Source organism: Macaca nemestrina, chromosome 5, assembly GCF_043159975.1.
Source record: "Macaca nemestrina isolate mMacNem1 chromosome 5, mMacNem.hap1, whole genome shotgun sequence".
Classification (NCBI taxonomy): Eukaryota; Metazoa; Chordata; class Mammalia; order Primates; family Cercopithecidae; genus Macaca; species Macaca nemestrina.
Window position 1 is genome coordinate 68694630 of NC_092129.1, and position 25695 is coordinate 68720324.

The window sequence follows — 25695 nt, forward strand, 5'->3', positions numbered from 1 at the left end:
AACAAATTTAGCCCAATGAACTACTGAATTGTTTTCTCTTTTCAAGGTTGGATGTACTGGAAAAGTCATAGGAATTGATCACATTAAAGAGCTAGTAGATGACTCAATAAATAATGTCAGGAAGGACGATCCAACACTTCTGTCTTCAGGGAGAGTACAGCTTGTTGGTGAGTATCAGAAAACTTTAAAAATTTCTTCAGAGGATTTTTATTTTCAGACGATCCAATGCAAGCTAAATAATACTCAGATATAATTATTGTATTTTTTTTACAATCACTTTTAAGTACTAAAAAATAAATACGATTCTTTTTGCTCCCCTAGTGAGTATTTTGCAGTCATCTCTTTGTAAGTTTAATTTTGTATTTTCCTATTAACCTATGAGATTGAATTTTTTGTAATGTGTTTGGCCATTTGGATTTTGTCTTTTGTGAAGTGCCTGTTCAGATACTGGATTGCTTGTATTTTTGACTTATAGGGCTTCTAGCCCTTTATATATATAAATACATTTCTTCTCCCATCTGGGGTGTGCCTTTTCATCTTACTGGTACCCTTTTGATAATAGAAATTCTTAATTTTAATGTACTCAGACTTTCCAGTTTTTTTCAGTGCTTTCTGTGTCCTTTTTAAGGATAGTCTGAGGCCATGAAGATATGTCTCTTATTATTTCTTAGAACCTTTATCATTTTTAGCTTTTCATGTTTAGGTCTTTGATCTTCCTGATGTTGGTTTTTGTGTATGTATGAGGTAAAGGTGCAGTTACATGTTTTTGTATAGGAATATCCAGTTGTCTTCCCCAGACACACTCAGTTCTATTTAAAAAATAAAATACTGACCGGGAGCTGTGGCTCACACCTGTAATCCCAGCACTTTGGGAGGCTGAGGTGGGCAGATCAGGAGGTCAGGAGTTTGAGACCAGCCTGACCAACATGGTGAAACTCCGTCTCTACCAGAAATACAAAAATTAGGTGGGTGTGGTGACACATGCCTGTAGTCCCAGCTACTCAGGAGACTGAGGCAGGAGAATTGCTTGAACCCGAGAGGCAGAGGTTGCAGTGAGCTGAGATTACGCCACTGAACTCCAGCCTGGCGACAGAGCGAGACTCCGTCTCAAAAAAAATAAAAAATAAAAAATAAAAATAAATAAAATAAAGGCCCGGGCAGCTCTAGTAGCCACAGCCGCCTGAGTGGCTGCCTCCATAGCCACTTCTAGAGGGATGTGGCTGAGGAGGAAGTGGAGGTGTTGCTAGCCTTGGCCTTTGCCCTGATCCTCTGTGGACACTGAAAGGGGAATACAGGAGTAAACCACACCAAAATGAGTCTCATGTTGCCAGTGAGAGACATGAGAGATCAAGAGATAGACGAAGGTCAAGTGACAGATCATGGGATTCATCTCATGAAGGAACAGCGTCTCAATTCACTTCTTGTATTAGAAATGTTACTTCTCCGGCTGGACGTGGTGGCTCATGCCTGTAATCCCAGCACTTTGGGAGGCCGAGGCGGGCGGATTACCTGAGCACAGTTCCTCTTGTCCAAGCAGTCCTTGTTCTCCAAAAGCCTCCCCACGTGGTTCCATTAGCAGTGCTGGGAACAGCATTAGAAACAGTAGTCAGTCAAGTTTAGATAATAGCTGTTAAGATATCTGGGGAGATGGTGTTTGTATTTGAGAATGCAAAAGAAGGAGCTCGGAATAAAAGAACATCTGAACGAATAGCACCAATAGTGAGTAACACTAGATTTGTTGTAGACCCATATGTTTCTCCTGCAGAACCAAATACAGTGTTGGGCAGGATGTTTGTTTGGATCTGGCCAAGAACATAACTTTACACAACCCAATGAGAAAGGAGAGTATGAAGTAGCAGAGGGAATTGGTTCCACTGTGTTTCAATCTATTCTGGATTACTATAAAATAGGAATTACCTGTTGTCCTGATGGTGTAACTGTTCCTGAATTGAGAGAAGCATGGGACTATCTTGTATCGCTTTTGAATGTAGTACTATTAAGGTACTATATATATATATATATATATATATATATATATATATTTTTTTTTTTTTTTTTTTTTTTTTTTTGAGACGGAGTCTGGCTCTGTCGCCCAGGCTAGAGTGCAGTGGCCGGATCTCAGCTCACTGCAAGCTCCGCCCCCCGGGTTTACGCCATTCTCCTGCCTCAGCCTCCCGAGTAGCTAGGACTACAGGCGCCCGCCGCCTCGCCCGGCTAGTTTTTTTTGTATTTTTTAGTAGAGACGGGGTTTCACCGTGTTCGCCAGGATGGTCTCGATCTCCTGACCTTGTGATCCGCCCGTCTCGGCCTCCCAAAGTGCTGGGATTACAGGCTTGAGCCACCGCGCCCGGCCTAGGTACTATATATTAAGTTAACTTAAATAGGTGCTTCTGCCAAAGTATTCCTCCAGTAAAATTCATGTAGTTTGCTGCCCATAAGGAGTAAAAATTATTTATCTTGGGTTTATTTGAATGATTAGGATGAGATTTAAAACAGAACTTATGAGTTCCGTTATCTCCAGTGTGTTTCACCCTTTAGGGTGAGTCACGTGCAGGGAGTATGAATGACAGAGGTGGTTTATTATCCAGTCTGCCTTATCCTTAATCTGTTCACAGATATTTATTTACTAATGCTTTTGTTCTTAAGAGTTGTGGGATACAGGTTCATGCCTGTAAACCTAGCACTTTGGGAGGCTGAGTTGGGTGCATCACCTGAGGTTAGGAGTTCATGAAAAAGAGTTGCGAGATAGGAAAATGAAGTGCTTTTCGTTTACTAAATGATTGTAAACTCCAGTTTTTCATCAAAATCAAATTCCATTGTTTTAATGTTTCTGACCAAACAAAAAATAAAATAAAATGAGTTAAAAACAGCAAAAAAGTGAGTATCCAGTTGTCCCAGGATTATTTATTGAAAAATCTATCCTTTCTCCATTGTAAACCTCCTGTACTAGAATTCTTCACATTAAGTTTGATCTGAACAGGTTTTTAAAGCATAGCTATTTTTCTTTCAGTGGGGGATGGAAGAATGGGATATGCTGAAGAAGCCCCTTATGACGCCATTCATGTAGGAGCTGCAGCCCCCGTTGTACCCCAGGCGGTGAGTCGGGATTTTTTTCTGTTTGTGTGTTTTATTCAACTAAAACTCTACAAGACTTAAATAGAAAAGACTTCTAGATGATGTTTAAAATATAATTAGATTTTCGTATCATACATTTTGGTTACAATTAGCTATTACTCTTTTCTTTTTTCATATGCAAACAATTGTATAAATGACATGAAAATTACTAAACCCCAGCTTGTGGCGCTCATATTTGATCCAGGTAAGAACTAGGACAACAGTAGAATTGGGAAAATCCCTTTGGAGTTTATGACCTGATAATCAGTTTGAATTATTTTTTTTTTTTTTTTTTTTTTTTTGAGGTGGAGATTTGCTCTTGTCGCCCAGGCTGGAGTGCAGCAGCTCACTGCAACCTCCACTTCCTGGGTTCAAGTGATTCTCCTGCCTCAGCCTCCCGAATAGCTGGGATTACAGGCGCCTGCCACCACGTCCAGCTAATTTTTGTATTCTTAGTAGAGACAGGGTTTCACCATGTTGGCCAGGCTGGTCTCGAACTCCTGACCTCGGGTGATCTGCCCACCTCAACCTCCCAAAGTGCTGGGATTACAGGCGTGAGCCACTGCGCCCGGCCAGTTTGATGTTTTTTAAATACCATAATATGTACGGCTGTATTTGGTGTATGGGAGATATGAGAAAGTATTTGCCATACATTGTATTCTCACAAAGCTTGTATTCTAGAAGAGATATGTCATATATGTAACCAGGAAATTAGCAATATGATAGCATATAATTAACACATGATATCTATTGGAAGGAAAATAAAATATGCATATGAGGGAGAGAATTGTGCAGTGAGTGGTCAAGGAGACATCACATAGGGATGGAACTTGAACTGAATCTTAAAGAATAGTAGGATATATGGCCAGGCATGTTGGCTCATGCCTGTAACCCCAGCACCTTGGGAGGCCAAGGTGGGAGGATTGCTTGAGCCTAGGAGTTTGAGACCAGTCTGAGTAACATGGCAAGACCCTGTTTAAAAGAAAAAAAATTAGCCAGGCATGGTCGCGCATATGCCTGTAGCCCCAGTTACTCTGGAGGCTGAGGTGGGAAAATTACTTGAGCCCAAGTGGTTGAGGCTGCATTGAGCCATGTTTGTGCTGTGGCACTCTAGCCTGTGGTCCTAGATTTCTGTTACACATGCCTCTTGCGTACGTAGTTCTTGACTAGATGACCAGGGGATGAAGGTGACACTGTTTCTTCTGCCTAGTCTCATCTGGTTTTTTTGTAGGCTTAGATCAGTTATGGGAAGCTGAAAGTTGGATAATTTGTTCTGGTCATTGACCTGCTGCTTATTGGCCAAGTGACTGGGAAAATCACTTAATTGCTTTGGCCCTGTTGATTATCTGTTTTTTGTTTTGTTTTGTTTTGTTTTGTTGTTGTTGTTGTTTTTAAAGTAGCTCACGCCTGTAATCCCAGCACTTTGGGAGGCTAAGGCAGATGAATCACTTGCGCTCAGAAGTTCGAGACCAGCCTTGGCAGCATGGCAAAATCCCATCTCTACAAAAAATACAAAAATTAGATGTGGCAGGCACTTGTAGTCCCAGCTACTCAAGAGGCTGAGGTGGGACGATAGCTTGGATTGCCTGAGCCTGAGAGGTTGAGGCTGCAGTGAGCCATGCTTGCACTACTGCATTCCAGCCTGGGTGACAAAGTGAGACCCTGTCTCAAAAAAAAAAAAAAAAAAGGTAGATTGAACCAGTGGTTTTAACACATTTTAACTGAAGTATTAATATAATACAGAAAATTTTACAAGTCATAAACAAACAGCTCAATTGAATTTGAACACATGACCAATGAGTTTTTAACTTTTCAAAAAAAAAATGTTGACAACCTAGAGTGAACAGTTAAAACCTGAAATAGAACTGTGCTTAAATGAGGGGAGTGGGTGCAGGGCCCATTTCTCCCTACTGGGACCCTGAGGTGATCTTGAAAGATATTTCTAGATCTAATTAAATTGAATTTAAATATTGGAGTAATACTTGCAAGTATTATAGGGGTATGTATACATCTGATTTAAGATAGATGTACTGAAGCGGCTTTCCAGTTTTAAGATAGCAGAATGAAGAGGTTTATGCCTTCTCTTGGATATCACCCCAAGATAGCCAGAAAAACCCAGAAAAACAGAAGCATAAACTCCATACTCAATTAACTAGGAGACTATACCTGCAATCCTGAACTCTACAGTGTGTGAAGATAGAAAGCAGATGGAATAATAGCTGACCCAGGAGGGTGGAGGAAATGGAAACTAAAGAGACTACAGAGTGAAATATTATGCATACGCAGTTTGCTCTGCAAAACTCTGAAAAGGCTTAGGAATTGGTGGCATCAAGACCTTGAAAATCATAGGTAAAGCATGGGTCTGAAAAGAGGGAGTGCTGCTTGAAACTCCGCATGAGGAATAATCAGCACTAATCCCTAAGTAAGAAATTTTCTAAAAACCGATGGACATAATTCTATAGTTTGCAACTGAGTGCCTAACACAAAGAATTTTTAAAATAAGAAAAAAGAACCATATCATGTATATTCAGAATATTAGGGGATAAAGAGAAGATTCTGAAAGCCGCTAGAGGCCAGGTGCAGAGGCTCACACTTGTAATCTTGTCAGTTTGGGAGGCCAAGGAAGTAGGATCTCTTGAGGACCTGAGTTTGAGACCAGCCTGGGCAACATATCAAGACCCCATCTGTACAAAACAATTTAAAAATTAGCCAGATGTGGCAGCCTGTGCCTGTAGTCCCAGCTACATGGGAGGCTGAGGTGGGAGGATTGCTTGTGCCCGGGAAGTTGAGATTTCAGTGAACCATAATTGCACCACTGTATTCCAGCCTAGGTGACAGAGCAAGACCCTGTCTCTAAAAATAAATAAATTAAATAAATAAATGAAAGCTTCTAGAAAAATAAAACAGATCTCCTGTTAAGGACTGGTAATCAGAAAGGCATCAAACTGCAAACAGCATTAGAATTTGTAAGTCAGAGTACCAAACCATTAAATTCTGAGCTGAAAATTATTTCCAACCTTGAATTATGTATGCACACACATCACCAAATAGATTAAAGATAGTTTTAGGTTTGCAAATCTCCATCTCTTTCTTTTAATACATTCCATGCACTATTTCACAAAATGCTTCCAAAGGAACTTTCTTAAATGATTAAGATGTCTTAAAATGTCTTAAAATTTAATGTCTTAAAATGCCATTTTTGTCATCCAAAAATGAAATGAGGGAAGAGACAGACAGTAGGAAAAACCAAAAGAGGAAACCACATAGGGCATCTTGATCAGGCAGAGGCATGGAAGTTTACGGGATTGTTACAAAGGGAAGGGCCTAGATGGAAGCTGTGCGGCAGGCCTGGAGAATAACCAGCTCAGATTTGGAGCAAGAGGAGGAAAGGAAACAATCATTGGATATTTCTTGACTCAGCAGCAAATCACAGTTACACAGTCATAACTAGAAATGATTTTAATAAAAAATGATTGGTTGGGGGAAGGAAGCAGAATGTAGATTAAGAGAGTTCAATCCTTATCTAGCTTATGTTTTGAAATATAAAGGTAAATACTAGAAGACATAGCTAAAATGATTTGAAATAACTGGATTTAGAGAGCAAGGGTGGGGTAGGGAGAGGAAGTCAGCTGTTTATCATTATAAGCCTTGAAATTGAGAAAAACAACAAAATAGATTTGCAGACAACCAAAATTTTGACTGAGGGCACCCTTTCTTGAGGTAATAAATACCCAAAGTAAGGTTTCTGGCTGGGTGTGGTGGCTCATGCCTGTAATCCCAGCACTTTAGGAGGCCAAGGCAGGCGGATCACTTGAGGTTAGGAGTTTGAAACCAGCCTGGCCAACATGTTGAAAGCCCGTCTCTACTAAAAATACAAAAAAAATTAGTTGGGCTCAGTGGTGGGCACCCCGTAATCCCAGCTACTTGGGAGGCTGAGGCATGAGAATCGCTTGAACCCGGGAGGCAGAGGTTGCAGTGAGCCGAGATCGTGCCACTGTACTCCAGCCTGGGTGACAGAGTGAGACTCAGTCTCAAAACAACAAAAAACTACAACAAAAAACAAAACAAAAAACCAAAGTAAGATTTCTTCTTTAATGTCTTTTATTAATAGTGATCCATAAAGCTATATGAAAATGGTAACATGATTTAAAAGTTTTCTGACTGTAAGAGCTTTCATTGAGTACTCTTGGTTCTTCATTGACAGGAGTGTCCTCATTGTAATGCTACAGGGATTCCAGCCCTACCTTCCCTCCTTATGGTACCAGTAAACCTGAATTTAATCATAACTAGGGTTCCCTTATCCCTTCAGTGATGCCCTAGATTCTACAATAATAGGATAGGGATTCCTTGTTGATTTTCTACACTTCCTCTCCTCCCCTCCTCCTCCCTTCGAATCCACAAAGGTTCCAAACAGGCACACAGGCATTAGAATTCTATGTTCTGCCTTTGGCCTGCCAAGAGGATAGTTCTATATTAGGTGGTTCAGTTCAAACATTTTGAGCACTGCAGTTGTACCAGGTACTGTGTTAGATGCTAAAGGCACAAAGATGAGTAAGACACAGTCCCCATCCTCAAGAGCTTGTAGTTTAGTAGAGGAGGCTGATAGTTGAGTAATAATATAACAATCAAAGTATGTACAGGGTGAGTATCCCTTATCCAAAATGCTTGGGACCAGAAGTGTTTTGGATTTTGGATTTTTTCAGATTTTTTCGCATTTTGGAATATTTGCATATACATAATGAGATATCTTGGGGATGGGGCCAAGTCTAAACAAAACTCATTTATGTTATAACTCTTATACACATAGTCTGAAGGTAATTTTATGTAATATTTCAAATAATTTTGTGCATGGAATAAAGTTGTGACTGCATTTTGACTGCGACTTGCCACATGAGGTCAGGTGTGAAATTATCTACTTGTGGTATCATGTTGATGTTCAGAGTTTTGGATTTTGGAGCATTTCCAGTTTTGGGTTTTCAGATTATTGATGCTCAATCTGTATATACTGTATATTTATTTTTAAGACGGAGTTTCGCTGTGTCACCCAGGCTGGAGTGTGGTGGCGTGATCTTGGCTAACTGCAGCCTCCGTCTCCGGGTTCAAGGAATTCTCCTGCCTCAGCCTCCTGAGTAGATAGGACTACAGGCATCCGACACCAAGCCTGGCTAATTTTTGTACTTTTTTAGAAGAGTTGGGGTTTCACTGTGTTGGCCAGGCCGGTCTTAAACTCCTGACCTCAAGTGATCTGCCCACCTTGGCCTCCCAAAGTGCTGGAATTACAGGCGTGAGCCACCATGTCTGGCCTTAACCTGTATGTACTAAATGAAGAACATTTCTGCTTTCTGCCCATGGACACTAAAAGTTGTTTATAATGATGTCAAATGACTATTAGTATAAAATCTGGGCCAGGCACGGTACCTCACACCTGTAATCCAAGCACTTTGGGAGCTGGAGGTGGGTGGAGTACTTGAGGTCAGGAGTTTCAGACCAGTGTGGCCAATATGGTGAAACCCCGTCTCTGCTAAAAATACAAAAATTAGCAGGGCATGGTGGCATGTGCCTGTAGTCCCAGCTGCTTGGGAGACTGAGGCAGGAGAATCGCTTGAACCCAGGAGGCAGAGGTTGCAGTGAGCCGAGATCATGTCACTGCACTCCAGCCTGAGTGACAGAGTGAGACCCTGTCTCATACATAAATAAAACAAAATAAAATAAAATCTGTAACTTGATGTGTATGTGCTTTTTTTTTTTTTTCTTTTAGCTAATAGACCAGTTAAAGCCTGGAGGAAGATTGATATTGCCAGTTGGTCCTGCAGGTGGAAACCAAATGTTGGAGCAGTATGACAAGCTACAAGATGGCAGCGTCAAAATGAAGCCTCTGATGGGGGTGATATACGTGCCTTTAACAGATAAAGAAAAGCAGTGGTCCAGGTGGAAGTGATTTTATCTTCTGCTCTTTCTTCTTCCACACATGCAAGGTGAAAGGGTGTGGATTTTAAGACATTAGATTACAAGAGCTGTTTTGGTTGTCACCTTTATGCTCCTCCATTATAACATCAGAAATTCATTACATTAAAAATGTGAAAAATGTTGCATGGTCTGCCCTTATTTTGGTTTAACATATATATCTTTGGGAAAGGGAGGGTGAGACTTGGTTGGCACAAAGGCTTTTTTTTCTTTTTTTTTTTTTTAAGAGACTTTCAGCTGCAATTCAGTACTTTGTAAGGATTTTTTATTCATTATCAGCCACTCTGTTTTTATATTTTTAAATTATTTTTATAGCACTGGATGGGCATGGAAACAATGAGTTTGGTCTGTAAAAGAGGCCAGGTGGAGTGGCTCACGCCTGTAATCCCAGCACTTTGGGAGGCCGAGGTGGGCAGATCATTTGAGGTCAGGAGTTTGAGACTAGCCTGGCCAACATGGTGAAACCCCGTCTCTATTAAAAATACAAAATCAGCTGGACGTTGGGGTGCAGGCCTGTAATCCCAGCTACTCAGGAGGCTGAGCCAGGAGAATCGCTTAAGCCCTGGAGGCAGAGGTTGCAGTGGGCCGAGATTTTGACACTGCTCTCCAGCCTGGGACACGGAGCGAGGCTCTGTCTCAAAAAAAACAAAAACCAAAAAAAAACAAGGGGCCATCATTTCCTGCCCTGTTTATTGTACCCACAAGGAGAAAGAAGAGGAAAGATAACAGTTGTCTCAATTTTCTAAAATGTCACAATACCAGAGAGGACATTCTACCTCTCAGCTTGGTTTATCTGTTTCAACCAAATCATAGATACCTGACAGCCCATATCTATTTTTCATTCAGCCCTGTTTAAGATTCACCTTCTCCCCATTCTATAGAATAGGCCAACCACTGTTTAAGCTATTCTGGCTAAATTCCTAGGGACAGGCAAGGATTCTACAAGTTACCCAATGAGTGCCCAGGTCTCACAAACCCACCCAAAGGGTCAGCAGCATGCAGCAACTTTCAGCACAGCATGGCTTATAAAAAATGTCCACTTTTGTTTTATGTCTCAGCATAATCTGAGTATTTTGTTTGAAGCCAAGATTTCTCTTCTCTTTTCCTCTGCTTCCCACTCCCCTCCATGAGAGAGAGTGACATCAGTACATAACAGTGCCATTAGCCCAAATTACTTGAAATTAAATGCCAAAACAAGAAAGGCTTTACAGTTTCCTTGTCTTAGAATCTATTTTTATTTGACATAAAGATTCTTATTTTAAAATAATTATTTTCTTAATAAGTAAAAGGGGTGATAATAAGTTTAATAGATCTCTCAATTTTGTTTTTATTCTTCACCAATAGCTATTTTCTGTGAATTATAGCCTGGAGCACAGCCACTGAAAAAAAAAAAAAAGCATTTTAGGCCAGGCATTTTATGCCTGTAATCCCAGCACTTTGGAAGGCTGAGGCGAGCCAATCATCTTAAGTCAGGAGTTTGAGACCAGCCTGGCCAACATGGTGAAACCGTGTCTCTACTAAAAACACAAAAATTAGCCGAGCATGGTGGCTTACACCTGTAGTTTCAGACACTCAGGAGGCTGAGGCAGGAGAATCGCTTGAACCCAGGAGGCGGAGGTTGCAGTGAGTCGAGATTACACTGCTACATTCTAGCCTGGGCAACAGAGCAAGATTCTGTCTCAGAAAATAAATAAATAAATGAATAAAAATTAAAATTAAAAAGGCATTTAAAAAATTACTGGTTTTTTCAACTGGAATCAGATGTAGTTACTAACAACTAACTACAACCTTCCTTCATTTTGCTTCTAGTATGGTTTATACAATTACATAATTGTGAGATTATTATAGTATAAAAGGGGCAAATATGTTACTGAAATTTGATAAGAGTTGATTTTCATTAGAAACTTTGAAATTTTTCTTTTTATATACAATAAATATTAGTGAACATCTTGCCTATAACTTAATTATGAAGGAATTATAAAAAGGGAATTTTGTTTTTGTGACTAGTGGTAGATTTACTGTGAAGCTGACAAAGCTGAAGCTGCAGAGCCCTTGCTTGCCTAGGTTTTCTCTGACCCTGTTCTTAATTTAATTTAATTTAAAAAAAATTTTTTTAAGGCAGAGTCCTGCTCTGTTACCCAGGCTGTGTAGAGGAGTGGTGCAATCTCAGCTCACTACAACCTCCATCTCCCAGGTTCAAGCGATTCTCCTGCCTCAGCTTCCCGAGTAGCTGGGAGTAGAGGTGCACAGCTAATTTTTGTATTTTCAGTTGAGAAGGGGTTTTACCATGTTGACCAGGCTAGTCTTGAACTCCTGACCTCAGGTGATCTGCCCGCCTTAGCCTCCCAAAGTGCTGGGATTACAGGCGTCATCCACCATGTCCGGCTCTGTTCTTAATTTTATATTAAGCATAGTCCTACTGTTTTTTTTTTTAACTTCATAAAAAGCTTCCCCTGCTCTCTAATTATATAAACCTTAGGCCGCCACAAAACCTGAATCCATCCTTGATAAAACCAAACTATTTGTATTAACAAATTTAAAATAGGGCCAGGTACGGTGGCTTATGCCTGTAATCCCAATGCTTTGGGAGGCTGAGGTGGGAGGATCACTTGAAGCCAGAAGTTCAAGACAAGCCTGGGAAACATAGTGAGACCTCATATCTACTAAAAATTTAAGAACTAGCCAGGCGTGGTGGTGTGCACCTCTAGTTCTGGCTACTTGGGAAGCTGAGATGAGAGGATCACTTAATCCCAGAAGCAGCTGTGAGCTGTGATCACCACAGCATTCCAGGCTGGGCAACAGAGCAAGACCTTATCTCTAAAAAAAAATTTAGAATAATTTTTAAATTTATGGACAATTATTCAGTCATCTGCTAAACATTAAATGTATACTTGCTTTTAGGCTGGGTGCAGTGGCTCATGCCTGTAATCCCAGCACTTTGGGAGGCGGAGGCGGGCGGATCATGAGGTCAGGAGATCGAGACCATCCTGGGTAACACGGTGAAACCCCGTCTCTACTAAAAATACAAAAAAAATTAGCCGGGTGTGGTGGCAGGCACCTGTAGTCCCAGCTATTTGGGAGGCTGAGGCAGGAGAATGGCGTGAACCTGGGAGGCGGAGCTTGCAATGAGCTGAGATCACGCCACTGCACTCCAGCCTGGGCAACAGAGCAAGACTCTGTCTCAAAAAAAATGTATACCTGGTTTTCTTTTTAACCTTCAAAGTTTTTTTAAAAATTGAGCAAATTTAGGCTGGGCACAGTGGCTCACGCCTGTAATCCCAGCACTTTGGGAGGCCGAGGCGGGCAGATCACGAGGTCAGGAGATCGAGACCATCCTGGCCAACATCATGAAAACCCATCTCTACTAAAAAATACAAAAATACAAAAATTAGCTGGGCGTGGTGGCAGGCACCTGTAATTCCAGCTACTCAGGAGGCTGAGGCAGGAGAATCGCTTGAACCCAGGAGGCGGAGGTTGCAGTGAGGCTACATTGTGCTACTGCACTCTAGCCTGGCAACAGAGCAAGACTCTGTCTCAAAAAGAAAAAAAGAAATCAAGCAAATTTACATGTTTGCAGCATCAGAAAAAAAAATTTTCTCCAGCTGTACCAAGAGGACTTTCCAATTTTTTCTGTTGTAGATTTTTAAAATCTCTTTGTTGAAATACATTTTCCTGTATCCAGAGATTGGTTCTAATTAAAAAGATGGTTGCTTGATTATAATTCTTAAAATTTAAATAATATAAATAAAGGTAAAATAAAATCTAGAAACTAAATTGGGAAAAAACCAAACTACCACATTAAAAAAAAAAAAATTTGGCCTAAAAAATTACTGGAAAATAGGATGTTTTAGAGGGGACAACATCAATAGTTAACCTAAAATCTGAAGAGACCATTCATCTATAATATCTCTTTGTGTCGATAAACTTGTCAATCAGGATCCAGCCAGGAAACAGAAGGCGTACTCAGACAGGATTTTGAAATGATTTTAATGAAAGGACTTTTCAGAGAAATATGGGAAAGGTTATGGAAACAAATAAAGGAGGTTGTTATACCCAGGGATCAGGGACACCCAGGGTAATAGCAAGAAGCTTTTACCATTATAGACCTAAAGGGAAAGTAGCAGGAAACAACTGTACTGAAACCCATTGAGAACAGGGACAGCCAGGGTCAGGGGTGGAGGGCATGGGAGCTTGGTTCCTGACAGGAGCTGTAGTGAGAGAGGGAAGTGGCTACTACTAGGTCTCTGAGTCACCTTAGCTTTCTTATCTCCCCTCTCTGCTCTCTTACTGGGCATCACTTAGACCAGAAGTCGGAGGAAGGGGCCCTGTCGCAAACGTGGTCTGAAATCAGTTCTCACCACTGCCTCCTTTCCCTTTCCCCTAAGTAGGTACCCATGCTGCTTTTAAAATTTAAGTCTGGAGTAGATTTGAGGGTCCTCTAGTTTTTGTGTGCACTATTTCTGTTCTCTTTAGGCCAATGTAAGCTTAAACTGTTCTTGACAGAAAAAAAAAGTGTATTTTAAATTGCCTTTGAAAAAGAAACATCTAATGCTTTTCTTTGGCCATTTGTTCAGTTGTTAAATATTTTTCAGCATGAGGATCTTAATATTATTTGTGAATTTAACCAATATGCATATGCCAACTAGGCCAGTTACTGTACTAGGTGCCAGGAGTCGTCAGCTGTGAATTTGAAACTGACTGCTCTCATGGAGCTTACAGTAATGTAGGAGATGCAAAGACCAAGATGAATAGGCAGTTATAGGGTAGTGTTCAGACTCACAGTAGGGAGCCAGGCAGTGAAGTGATCAGAATTACATTTCAGAAAGATAACTCCAGCTGTTGTGTAGAGAGTAGCCTGGGAAGGGACAAAAGTCGAGTCAGAAACAGGAAGTGGTTATAGCAATTCAGGAGTGAAATGATGATGGTCTGCATTAAGGCAGTGTTAGTAAGGATAGAGAGAAGTGGGTAGATAGCTACAACTAAAAAACTGTCACTGTTTTCTGGGAATTATCATCTAAAAAGTTCCCTAGTCAACTTCTTGCCAGGCTACATGATTTCTGTTCTTTCAAACTTTGTTTTTGTTTTTGTTTTATTTTGTTTTGTTTTGATACAGTCTCTCTCTGTCACCCAGGTTGGAGTGCAGTAGCATGATCTCTGCTCACTGCAGCCTCAACCTCCTGGGCTCAAGCGACCACCCTGCCTCAGCCTCCTGAGTAGCTGGGACCACAGGGCATGTCACCATACTCAGCTGATTTTCTTGTTTTTTTTTTTTTTTTTTTTTTTGTAGACAAGGGGTTTTGCCATGTTGCCTAGGCTGGTCTCGGACTCCTGAGCTCAAGCATTCCACCCACCTCAGCCTCCCAAAGTGCTGGGATTATAGGCTTGAGCCACCAGCCTCAAACTTTCTTCAGGATTACTTTAACTCATTAAATACTTTCCTAGGAACCTTCTCTTGTGTCTCACCAGCTTTCCACCTTTCTTACTGAGGAATCCAGAGCTAATTGCAGTGCTCTGATGAGGATGAGATCCCATTTTTACTGAGGAGATGTGACAGAAACTGTATTTTTAAAAATGAGAATTAGTGGACATGCAGAATTCTAGTACCAAGTAAAGATCCAAACTTGAATGTAGACTTGAGTCTTTTTACACTTGGAAAGATGTCACTTGTAATTTCGGTGGATTAATAGAAGGGGAGACAATGCCAGATCTATAGGCCAGACACCTAGAATCTGTGGAATTGTGTTCATGACTATGGATATGTAATAGTTGTATTAGTTGCTACAGAAAGTTAATAGTTCTTAAGTATGTATTTTATTTTAAATAAATATATTTATATGTAAAAATATTTGTTAATTTTCTGGTAAAAGCTTTATTTTTACTTTTATGTATTTATATATATTTTTGAGACAGAGTCTCACTCTGTTGCCCAGGCTGCAGTACAGTGGTGCGATCTCAGCTCACTGCAGCCTCCGCCTCCTGGGTTCAAGTGATTCTCCTGCCTCAGCTTCCCGCATAGCTGGGACTACAGGCACACACCACAACACCCGGCTAATTTTTGTATTTTTAGTAAAGACAGGGTTTCACTGTGTTGACCAGGCTGGTCTCAAACTCCTGACATCAAGTGATCCGCCCGCCTCAGCCTCCCAAAGTGCTGGGATTACAGGTGTGAGCTATCACACCCAGACTATTTTTGTTTTTAATAGTCACAAGAGTTAGTGTAATTGGTCCATCTTTGGTTTGTGAAACTGAGGAATGTTCAAGTTTATTATTCCATAAGCTCTTTGTTTATTGATATCTTTTTAAAGTGCCTTGCATCTGTGAAAAAGATGTTAGGAATTGACTGCATTTCCAAGATTGACAGTATTGGTGCTAAGGGATCCAATTAATCCTGTGTTCCATATTCTATATTGTTCCTTTTTAATCTCTTTACATATGTTCCAGTATTGTGACATACATTGCATCCTTAAAAGAAGGGATATATTTCTGTTACTTTTGGAAATCTTTTTGTCTCTCATAATGCTTCATACAAAGCAAATTGTACAACAGTTTTATTACCTTGGAAGATCCATGAAATTATTAGAAAACATTCATGGATTCTGATTATTGTTTCCTTATAGTATATCTTTTCATTTATTATTGGTAAAGAATGTATAAGACTAAATGTTAGTATCATAGAGTTATTAAAATCTAATAATTATGTATAATTATATACTAGTAGAAATATATAGTTATTAACCTAATGAATATATTTAGCATAGTATATAGCAATTTTAAAGAGCCTTTCTAAAAATTTAGTACGCGCTATTTTTTATTGTAAATGATCTTTGCATGTAAGTCAGATAAAGAAATGGTCATATAGAATTTGGAACATTGGGAAAAATTTAATAACTTGAAAGTTACATGGATTTAGAGTAATAGGCTTTTACAAGATTGTGCATGCGCTGGCAGCAAATTTTTGTTTTTCCCTAGAACCCCTTATTTTAAAATTCAGGTCTACAAACCTAATTTCCTTTTTTAAAGTATTTTTTAGATGGAGAGGATAGTTGGGAAAATGGTACTATGTTGTTGAGGGGGCATGAATTTATTTACAGTATACTTAATGTCTTGCAGGAGGTAAATTGTAAATTATTATTATTATTATTATTATTGTTTTCTGAGATGGAGTCTTGCTCTGTCACCCAGGCTGGAGTGCAGTGGCGCGTTCTCAGCTCACTGCAACCTCCGCCTCCCTGGTTCAAGCAATTCTCCTGCCTCAGCTTCCCAAGTAGCTAGGATTACAGGTGCATGCCACCATGCCTGGCTAGTTGTATTTTTAGTAGAGATGAAGTTTCACCATGTTAGCCAGGATGGTCTCAATCTCCTGACCTCATGATCCGCCCGCCTCGGCCTCCGAAAGTGCTGGGATTACAGGTGTGAGTCACCGCCCCCAGCCAAATTGTAGTAAATTATTTAAAAATAACAGTATCTTTGGCTTGGGTATGGTGGCTCACACCTGTAATCCCGCACTTTGGGAGGCTGAGGCAGGCGGATCACTTGAGGTCAGGAGTTTGAGACCAGCCTGGCCAACATGGTGAAACCCTGTCTCTACTAAAACTACAAAAAAAAAAAAATTTAGCTGTGTGTGGTGGTGCCTGCCTGTAATCCCGGCTACTTCGGAGGCTGAGGCAGGAGAATTACTGGAACCAGGGAGGCGGAGGTTGCAGTGAGCTGAGATCGCACCACTGCACTCCAGCCTGGGCGACAGAGCGAGACTTCATCTCAGAAAAAAAAAAAAAAGAAAGAAAGAAAAAGTCAAAACAAGAAAAACAATCTCTTCAATTCATATTCTAAAAAGCACAAGTGAATTTTAGTTTATGAATAGAGCACTTTGCAGGTAATTCTTTGTAGACGAAATATTTTAACGCCTGCATGAGTTTAAGTAAAAGCTGTTCGATGAGAATTATAATATTGTTATTTGGTAGAATATAGTAAGAGGAAGCAGACTTATAATTTGTCATTTAATAGATAATCCAATACTGTAGGATAAAGGCAGCTTATTGGAGAAATAATTTTTAAAATATTTTCTTGCACAATTTATAAAATTTAGTTTTAAAAAATTGTCCAGTAATTTACCCCCACTTACTTGTGAAATATGAGCTCTTTATTTCTTCTTCCCTTCAAATTTAACAACTTTTTCAAAACTTTTACCTTTAATTTTTATTGCAGACAAGTTGCTAGGATAGTACAAAAAACTCCTAAATCTCTTCATCCAGAGTCATCAATTATTATCATTTTTCTACATTTCTTTCCCCTCTTTCTATATATACATATATATAATTTTTTTCCTTTTTCTTAAACCACTTGAGACTTAATTATCAATATCTTGCTTCTTTACCCCTAAAGTTCTTGTTTTTTCACTCAGATTACCTTCAGCTATGAGGCTTGTGGGCTTTTCTCGTAGTTTTATTCATTTTTTCACTTTTAACAGTTTTACTGAGGTATAATTGAGATACCATACAGTTTATTTTAGACTGCATTTTTATTCCTTCCTTCCTCTCACTGGCAGTTGCTGGTACAGTGCTGCACCTGGCTGAGCGAATGGTTTCTTTTGGAGCTGATAAAGCTGCCTTATGAAATCAGCTGACAGGTATATTATACCTACAGATGATGCCTTTTCTCTCAGAGAGCTTAGGTGGAGATTGACCCACTCCACAATTGCTAATGGACGTTCTGAGCAAAAGACCACATTTTTGTCCAATTTTGTGAATGTAACTATTAACTCATTTGAACTCTAAAACACTTAAGTTGTCATTTTACTATAGTGTAAAGATGAACATAGGTCTAAAAGATAATTTTTCTGAATTTTGACATTGAAGGAAGATATCTATTTTTAGAAATAAAAAAGAACTCACGCCCTTGAGGTTGCATACTTCATTCTGGAGTGGCATGGAAGATGTTTGGAATGGCTGACCCTCTGTTGCTTTCACTTGGATTGTTTGCTTTTTTATCTTTTAAATATGTTGCTTGGTGATCAGTGCATTTTTATTGACTTAATAGTTGTATCTAAACTATTATAAAGTCAAATTGGGCAGTGTGTAACTCCTACTAATGTATTTCTCTCTTTTATCCTCACAGGGATGAATTGTAAAAGCAACATCAGCTTGACCAGTATAAAATTACAGTGGATTGCTCATCTCAGTCCTCAAAGCTTTTTGAAAACCAACACCATCACAGCTTGTTTTGGACTTTGTTACACTGTTATTTTCAGCATGAAAATGTGTGTTTTTTTTTAGGGTTTCTGATTCTTCAAAGAGGCACAGAGCCAAATTGGTAGAGGAAGGATACAGAGTATAAATTTGTGTAATATTACTTTAACATGCCTATATTTTACTTGGAAATATTAAAAGAAAGGGTTCTGAAAAATGGAAAACTTAGTTTGTCAATTGATTTTGAGGAGTGGTTTTTATTTTCTTGGACACTTAATTCTGTTCTGATATTAATTTATCAGATTGCTTTTGTGCATTGGATAACACCACCATTCACAAGTTAAGATTCTTGGTATTTGGATGTCTGTTAGATGCTACTAAGAAAATAGAGATGAGCTTTCTTTTTAAAGCTTTTGATGTGGTGTCATAGAATAGCATGTTGTAGATACAATCAGCTGCTTTGTTACCTTAAAACTAGGCATTTGTAAATATTAAACCTTAAGATGGCAGGTGATGTCCTGTAAACACTCAGCTGTTCAGATTGGACATAACTGACTTAGTTCTTCCCTTCTCTCTCTCAAAATTATAGGAGACTTGTAGTTTAGTGTTGTTTTCTGTTACTAATGTGCTGCTGATAATGTACATGAACTTAACATGCTGTGTAAGCTGTGTCCCAGTTCTTGAACAGTTTATGCAGTGCTGCTTTGCCAAATAAAGTTAAAAGCAAAAGAGGCATTGGTTGTTTTTGAATATAGAAGAAAGAACAGCAAATCCACCAGATAGGGAGTGTTTACGATCACAGGAAAAAAACTATTTCTCTGGTTGTTTCCTTTTGCGAAGTCTGAGTAAGTAAATAGCATTAATCCAACTGTACATTGCAGAATGTGACTACATTGCAGAATGTGACTACACTGCTCCAGGGCCAGGACTGTACTTCAGTCGTCATTTCTCTTTGACTCCCTAGCCCAGGGCTTGTCTTGTAGTAGCTATACAATAAATGCTGATGAGTGAGTGGTGAATGAATTGACTTAAAGTCAGGAAAGAACAGGATTGAGGATGAACAGACCAAAACCCATCTCTCACCTATAAATACATTTATTAATACGATGACTATAGCTGAATTTCTAAGAAGGCAGTAGCACTTTGGGATCTTATTTAAATGTTATGATTTATAACTTTTATAATAAGATGTTAGTTTTTCTAGGAGTTCTAGAACTGAGGAAATATAAGCTCCAGAATGAGCAGAATCAGCACTCCCAGCAAAGCCCTTCTACTGGGTGCATGTGTGTAATTCTGGCAAAGAACCTTTGTGGCCATGTGAGACACTCCCCCGAGCTCTTGAAAAAAGTCTTGTATATTACTTCTTTACAAATGGCTTTTAGGCTGGGTGCAGTGGCTCACGCCTGTAATCCCGGCAGTTTTGGGAGGCCGAGATGGGTGGATCACCTGAGGTCAGGAGTTCAAGACCAGCCTGGCCAACATGGTGAAACCCCCTCTCTATTAAAAATACAAAAATTAGCCGGGCATGGTGGCACACACCTGTAATCCCAGCTAGTAGGGAGGCTGAGACAGGAGAATTGCTTGAACTGGGGAGGCGGAGGTTGCAGTGAGCCGAGATCATGCCATTGCACTCCAGCCTGGGTGACGAGTGAAACTCCGTCTCAATAAATAAATAAATAAATAAAATGGCTTTTAAAAATTGTGCATACATCTTTTCACAAGTGCCTCTTCTTGGCTAAGGTCTTAGACACAGGAAACTAGCATTATTTGGTGCCCATAACTTGAGAGTTTGTTTATGGTTGGCTTCAGTTTGCTGCTGTTTATTGCTTCCATACTCAGGCCGTGAACTCCTGTGGTCCAGGACTAGTCCATTTGAAATAGTTGTAAAGGTCTAATTTCTTTACAACTTAAATTCTTTTTTTTTTTTTTTTTTTTTTTTTTTTGAGACGGAGTCTTGCTGTGTCGCCCAGGCTGGAGTGCAGTGGCCGGATCTCAGCTCATTGCAAGCTCCGCCTCCCGGGTTTTTACGCCATTCTCCTGCCTCAGCTTCCCGAGTAGCTGGGACTACAGGCGCCCACCACCTCGCCCGGCTAGTTTTTTGTATTTTTTAGTAGAGACGGGGTTTCACCGTGTTAGCCAGGATGGTCTCGAACTCCTGACGTCGTGATCCGCCCGTCTCGGCCTCCCAAAGTGCTGGGATTACAGGCTTGAGCCACCGCGCCCGGCCAACTTAAATTCTTAAATGTATCCACTGATCTGCGTCTTTCATAGCCATTACCAACATTTTACTATATGTGAGTCTCTATGTTTGGTTTTGGGGATAGAAAAAGGCCCCTACTCTCAAGAGTGAAGTCTGTTTGAGGAGACAATTATGTAAATATGATAAGACAAACTTAAATGCCACCTGATTAGTACAGACAGTGCTATGCCTTCAGCATTGTTCAAGCACTGCTCTTGGACTTTACATGTTTATAAATTAAAATTGTAGAATGTTGAATAAACAAGAATGGGCTTTAAGGAGCATGAATAAATGGGTAGAAATGGAAATAATGGATTTTAGCTAGGCCTAAGAGTTTTTTTTTCTGTAAGATATATATGTGTGTGTGTGTGTATGTGTGTGTGTGTAGGTAGTCTCCTTTATCTTTAGTATTCATAATTTCTAAAACATTTCCTTATGTCATTTTCCTTAGTAGAAGTGATTCCTTTACATAATATGAAGGGCAACAATGAAAACATTTCAAAAAGTTTCGGTCTAGTGAGATCCTGTTGAAATGAGATTTTTTTCTATAGATTTGGTTTTATTAAAGGCCAAATCAAACTCTCAAAATTTATGTAATCTTGTCCAAGCATGGTGGCTCAAACCTGTAATCTCAGCACTTTGGGAGGCCAAGGGAGGAGGATTGCTTGAGGCCAGGAGTTCAAGACAAGCTTGAGCAACAGAGTGAGATCTTGTCTCTACAAAAAATAAAAATTATCCAGGCATGGAGATGTGTTCCTGTAGTCCCAGCTACTTGGGAGGCTAATGCAGGAGAATTGCTCGAGCCCAGGAGTTCGAGGCTGTAGTGAGCAAAGCTATAGTGAGCTATGATTGTGCCACTGCACTCCAGCCTGGGCAACAGAGTAAGACTCAGTCTCTCCCTCTCTTTTTTAAAAAATCTTTCCTACACCCTTCTAGTAGAAACCTAAGAACCCTATCTCTTAAAATAAATACCACTAATAAAATCTAAGCCTGAATTATGAATATCAGCTTTTTATTGAGGGTTTCTTTCTTTTGAGTGTGATGATGCGATCTCAGTTCACTGCAACCTCCGCCTCCGGGGTTCAAGCAATTCTTAAATGTATCCACTGCCTCCCAAGTAGCTGAGGTTACAGGCATGCGCCACCACACCCAGCTAATTTTGTACTTTTTTAGTAGAGATGGGATTTCACCATGTTGGTCAGGTTGGTGTCGAACTCCTGACCTCAAGTGATCCACCTGCCTTGGCCTCCCAAAGTGCTGGGATTACAGGTGTGAGCCACCGCACCCGGCCGAGAGTTTCAACTGTTTTCTAGTCAATAACATTAGAAGAAAATGACATTCTGGGGGGAAAATAATCCATAACATTGTTCATGCAAGTATTTTAAATTCCACTGCCCTAATTTTAAAAAGTGCCATTTTTCAAAAACAGTTCACTGAACTTTTTTTTTTTTTTGGGGGGGGGACAGATCCTCACTCCATCACCCAGGCTGGAGTGCAGTGGTGTGATCTCAGCTCACTGCAACCTCCGCCTCCCGGGTTCAAGCGATTCTCCAGCCTCAGCCTCCCAAGTAGTTGGGACTACAGGCGTGTGTCACCACGCCCAGCTAATTTTTTGTATTTTTAGTAGAGACGGGGTTTCACTGTGTTAGCCAAGATGGTCTCCATCTCCTGACCTTGGGATCTACCCACCTTGGCCTCCCAAAGTGTTGAGATTACAGGTGTGAGCCCACTGTGCCTGGCCCACTGAACTTTTAAAATTGGTGTATAATGTACCTGTATTAAAGCATCCTAAAAATTCAATTGATCTAAAATAGAATAACATTTTTGAGTGATAATGCTCACAAATTATTTGAAGCTATTCTTGGTCATTGTCAGCCAGGAAACAAAGCTGCTTAATTTTGTTTCATTAGCCAGGTGGGTATTTTTGGTTTTCAGTTAAATGTTAACAAATTTTTAGTAGTTTGATACGTTACTAAAATATATGAGTGAGTATGGTAACTGAACACTAATATTGTAAATGAAATAAATGGATTATTTTTAGTGTTCTAAATGGGGTTCAGAGGCTCATACCTTATTTTAGGTAAGTGCTAAAATTCTTCTAGGTATAAATCATTTCCTGCAACTTATTGTGTTCTTAAAGAACTGAACAGTAAAACAAATGGGTTCTGATTGGATTTCAGTTGGATCTCTGGATTCCTCTGACCATTTTCCGGAAAGATAAGTGTTGTGTTCTCACTGAACCTAGCACCTGGCTCAAATAGAGGGCTGCTGAAAGAATCCCACTTGAAGAAAACCAGCTGACCCAAGGAGCCAAGAAATGTTTGTGTATTGTAATATGATAAAAAGGAAATCAGGCCGGGCGCAGTGGCTCACCCCTTTAATCCCAGCAATTTGGGAGGCTGAGGTGGGTGGATCACCTGAGGTTAGGAGTTTGAGACCAGCCTGACCAACATGGCAAAACCCCATCTCTACTAAAAATACAAAATTAGCTGGGTGTGGTGGGGTGTGCCTGTAATCCCAGCTACTTGGGAGGTTGAGACAGGAGAATGACTTGAACCCAGGAGGCAGAGGTTGCAGTGAGCCGAGATCACGCCACTGCACTCCAGCCTGGGCGACACAGCCAGACTCCGTCTCAAACAAAAAGGGAATCAAGTCCAATAATTTCCTTATCCTTAATCCTTCTAATATCGTTGCTACAATAATGGTTGTTGGTTCCCCACTTCTGGCTTCATCTTTTTGGCTTTTTCTTTCCTTCTTTTTTTTTCTTTTTTTTTTTTTTTTTTTTTGAGACAGAGTTTCTCACTCTTTCTCTAGGCTGGAGTGCAGTGGTGCAATCTTGGCTCACTGCAACCTCTGCCTCCCAGGATCAAGTGATTCTCCTGCCTCGGCCTCCTGGGTAGCTGGGACTACAGGCGTGCGCCACCATGCCCAGCTAATGTTTGTATCTTTAGTAGAGACAGGGTTTCACCATGTTGGCCAGGATGGTCTTGATCTCTTGACCTCGTGATCCTCCTGCCTCAGCCTCCCAAAGTGCTGGGATTACAGGCGTGAGCCACCGCACCTGGCCCTTTTTTTTTTTTTCTTTTTTTGAGATGGAGTCTTGCTCTGTTCCCCATGCTGGAGTGCAGTGGCATGATCTCAGCTCACTGCAACCTCCACCTCCTTGGTTCAAGTGATACTCCCACCTCAGCCTCCCGATTAGCTGGGCTTTACGGGTATGCTACCACGCCTGGCTAATTTTTGTATTTTTAGTAGAGACAGGGTTTCACCATGTCGGCCAGGATGGTCTCAAACTCCTGACCTCAGGTGATCTGCCCACCTGGGCCTCTCCAAGTCTTGGGATTACAGGCATGAGCCACTGCACCTGGCCCAATTTCCCTAAGCTATTTTTGTAAAAGTAACATTATTTTTGTATTAAAATATTTTGAGAAGTTTCCTAAATTTTGAAATAACTTCATAAAAGGATTTAAGCTGAATAGTAAGTTGATCTCTTTCCAATTTGCAGGGTGATGACATAACAAGATTTTAAAAATGTGATTTGAGAATTGAAATAATTAGGAAGGAAGATATGCTTAGACCTAAATATGGGAAATATAGGAGAAGGCTCAGTTCTAACCCGTCAATTCCCAAAAACATTCAGCTTTGGGATGTCTAACTTTATTTTTGTCCTTGGTGGTTTCCTATTTAGCTGGACAATCTGTGTTTATCCACTAAAGTAGCTATAACTTAAAATATTCATTTTATTTTTAGAATACTAGAATCCAGTAGGTTGGAAAATGGGGACAGGAACAGAAAAGTCCGCAACACAGATGCTTAAAAAGCATCTGTGAGACAAGAAATTTGTGAATGGCAAACTGCAAACTAAGTTTTTCCCTCTTTGTATTCAGCTTGGGCAGGTCTTTGTTAGAAATTCTCGTTCAATTTTAATCTGAAAAATTGTAGAAAACCTGGAATCCAGAAAACAAAACATTAATTCTGCTAGGAATAAAGTGGCATAATCCACTTTGAGAAAGCAAACCAAAACATGAAATTGTTTTGAGACAATATGATTGAATTTAGCAAGGAGCCCAAATTATGGAATCTCAGGCTCAGATGCTGTGTTAAGAGGCAGCATCAACATTATGTTGAGCGAACATCTGAGGGTAAGGATGGTGGCTTGTGTTCTGGGGCACAGCACACCTGTTTGTTTACACAGGTGAAGTAATCAAGAGTGGGCCTTGAACAGCAAAATGGAAAGACAAATAGAAATATACATCTTGGCTGGGCGTGGTGGTTCACACCTGTAATCCCAGCATTTTGGGAGGCCGAGGCAGGTGGATCATCTGAGGGAGACCAGCTTGGCCAACATGGCGAAATCCCATCTCTACTAAAAAAATACAAAAATTAGCTGAGCATGGTGGCACACACCTGTGGTCCCAGCTAATCGGGAGGCTGAGGCACCAGTATCACTTGAACCTGGGAGGCAGAGGTTGCAGTTAGCTGAGATCACACCACTGCACTCCAGCCTGGGCAACAGAGTGAGACTTGATCTCAAAAAAAGAGAAAAAGCATCTCTATGTGTGGGCCAAAGGAAAATCTAGTAAAGAGCAATGTGAACAGCCATCAGTGACTGAAGGGAGGTATTGCTGAGTGGGACTCAGTTATGGGGCCGGACCACAGGTTTTGAAGTCATTGGGAGCAAGATGAAAAAAATCCTGTTATTTTCCTATGGAAGAGAATGTATTGAGTACTCAGCTGATTTGAAATAGTAAAATGCTGTGGAAGGCTGGAGGAGTAGCTGCTGTCTAGTAAGAATGAAAGGAAAAAGTAAGTTTTAAGTGTTCAGGAGGAAGTTTAAGTGAGCTTTAAGAAAAGACAAGTAAAACACAAGAACATGTTTGAGAGAGAAATTGTGGACACCTTTCCCTTTAAAATTATTTTTCAATTGTCTTAGATGCAGAACTCCTTCAATCAGATAATCTACAGGTAAGATCACTTTTAAAAGTCACATTCAGTCTACCTGGTAATATAAATATTTTGTAGACCTTGATTCTCCTTCCCTCGAGTATGCTTTATGTGGCTGTGGGCAAGTCACTTTCTGTAATACTCAATTTCCCCTGTTGTAAAATAGGATTGGTATGATTGAATCCAAATAATGCAGTAACAGCTCAGTCAGTAATAGCAACTTATGATTATATTAAAAGGAAAAAAGAC

At 40.2% G+C, this 25695-nt stretch overlaps 1 protein-coding gene and 1 pseudogene across 5 annotated transcripts in view; both read left to right on the forward strand.

Moving 5' to 3' along the window:
• LOC105489009 (protein-L-isoaspartate (D-aspartate) O-methyltransferase) overlaps window positions 1-18998 on the forward strand; it is a 64616-nt gene extending 45618 nt beyond the window's left edge. For 3 of the 5 annotated variants that reach the window (XM_071096597.1, XM_011753574.2, XM_071096595.1), the window contains 4 exons: window positions 47-167; window positions 3011-3096; window positions 8873-9042; window positions 18193-18998. In XM_071096597.1, the coding sequence (XP_070952698.1) occupies window positions 47-167; window positions 3011-3096; window positions 8873-9042; window positions 18193-18205 (390 nt within the window). In that variant the 3' untranslated portion in view covers window positions 18206-18998. Of the gene's footprint in view, window positions 1-46; window positions 168-3010; window positions 3097-8872; window positions 9090-18192 lie in introns of all 5 variants that reach the window. The other 2 variants (XM_011753575.2, XM_071096596.1) reach the window with 1 other exon arrangement.
• LOC139363095 (BTB/POZ domain-containing protein 10 pseudogene) lies at window positions 174-2604 on the forward strand (annotated as a pseudogene).
• Window positions 18999-25695: the final 6697 nt, after the last annotated feature.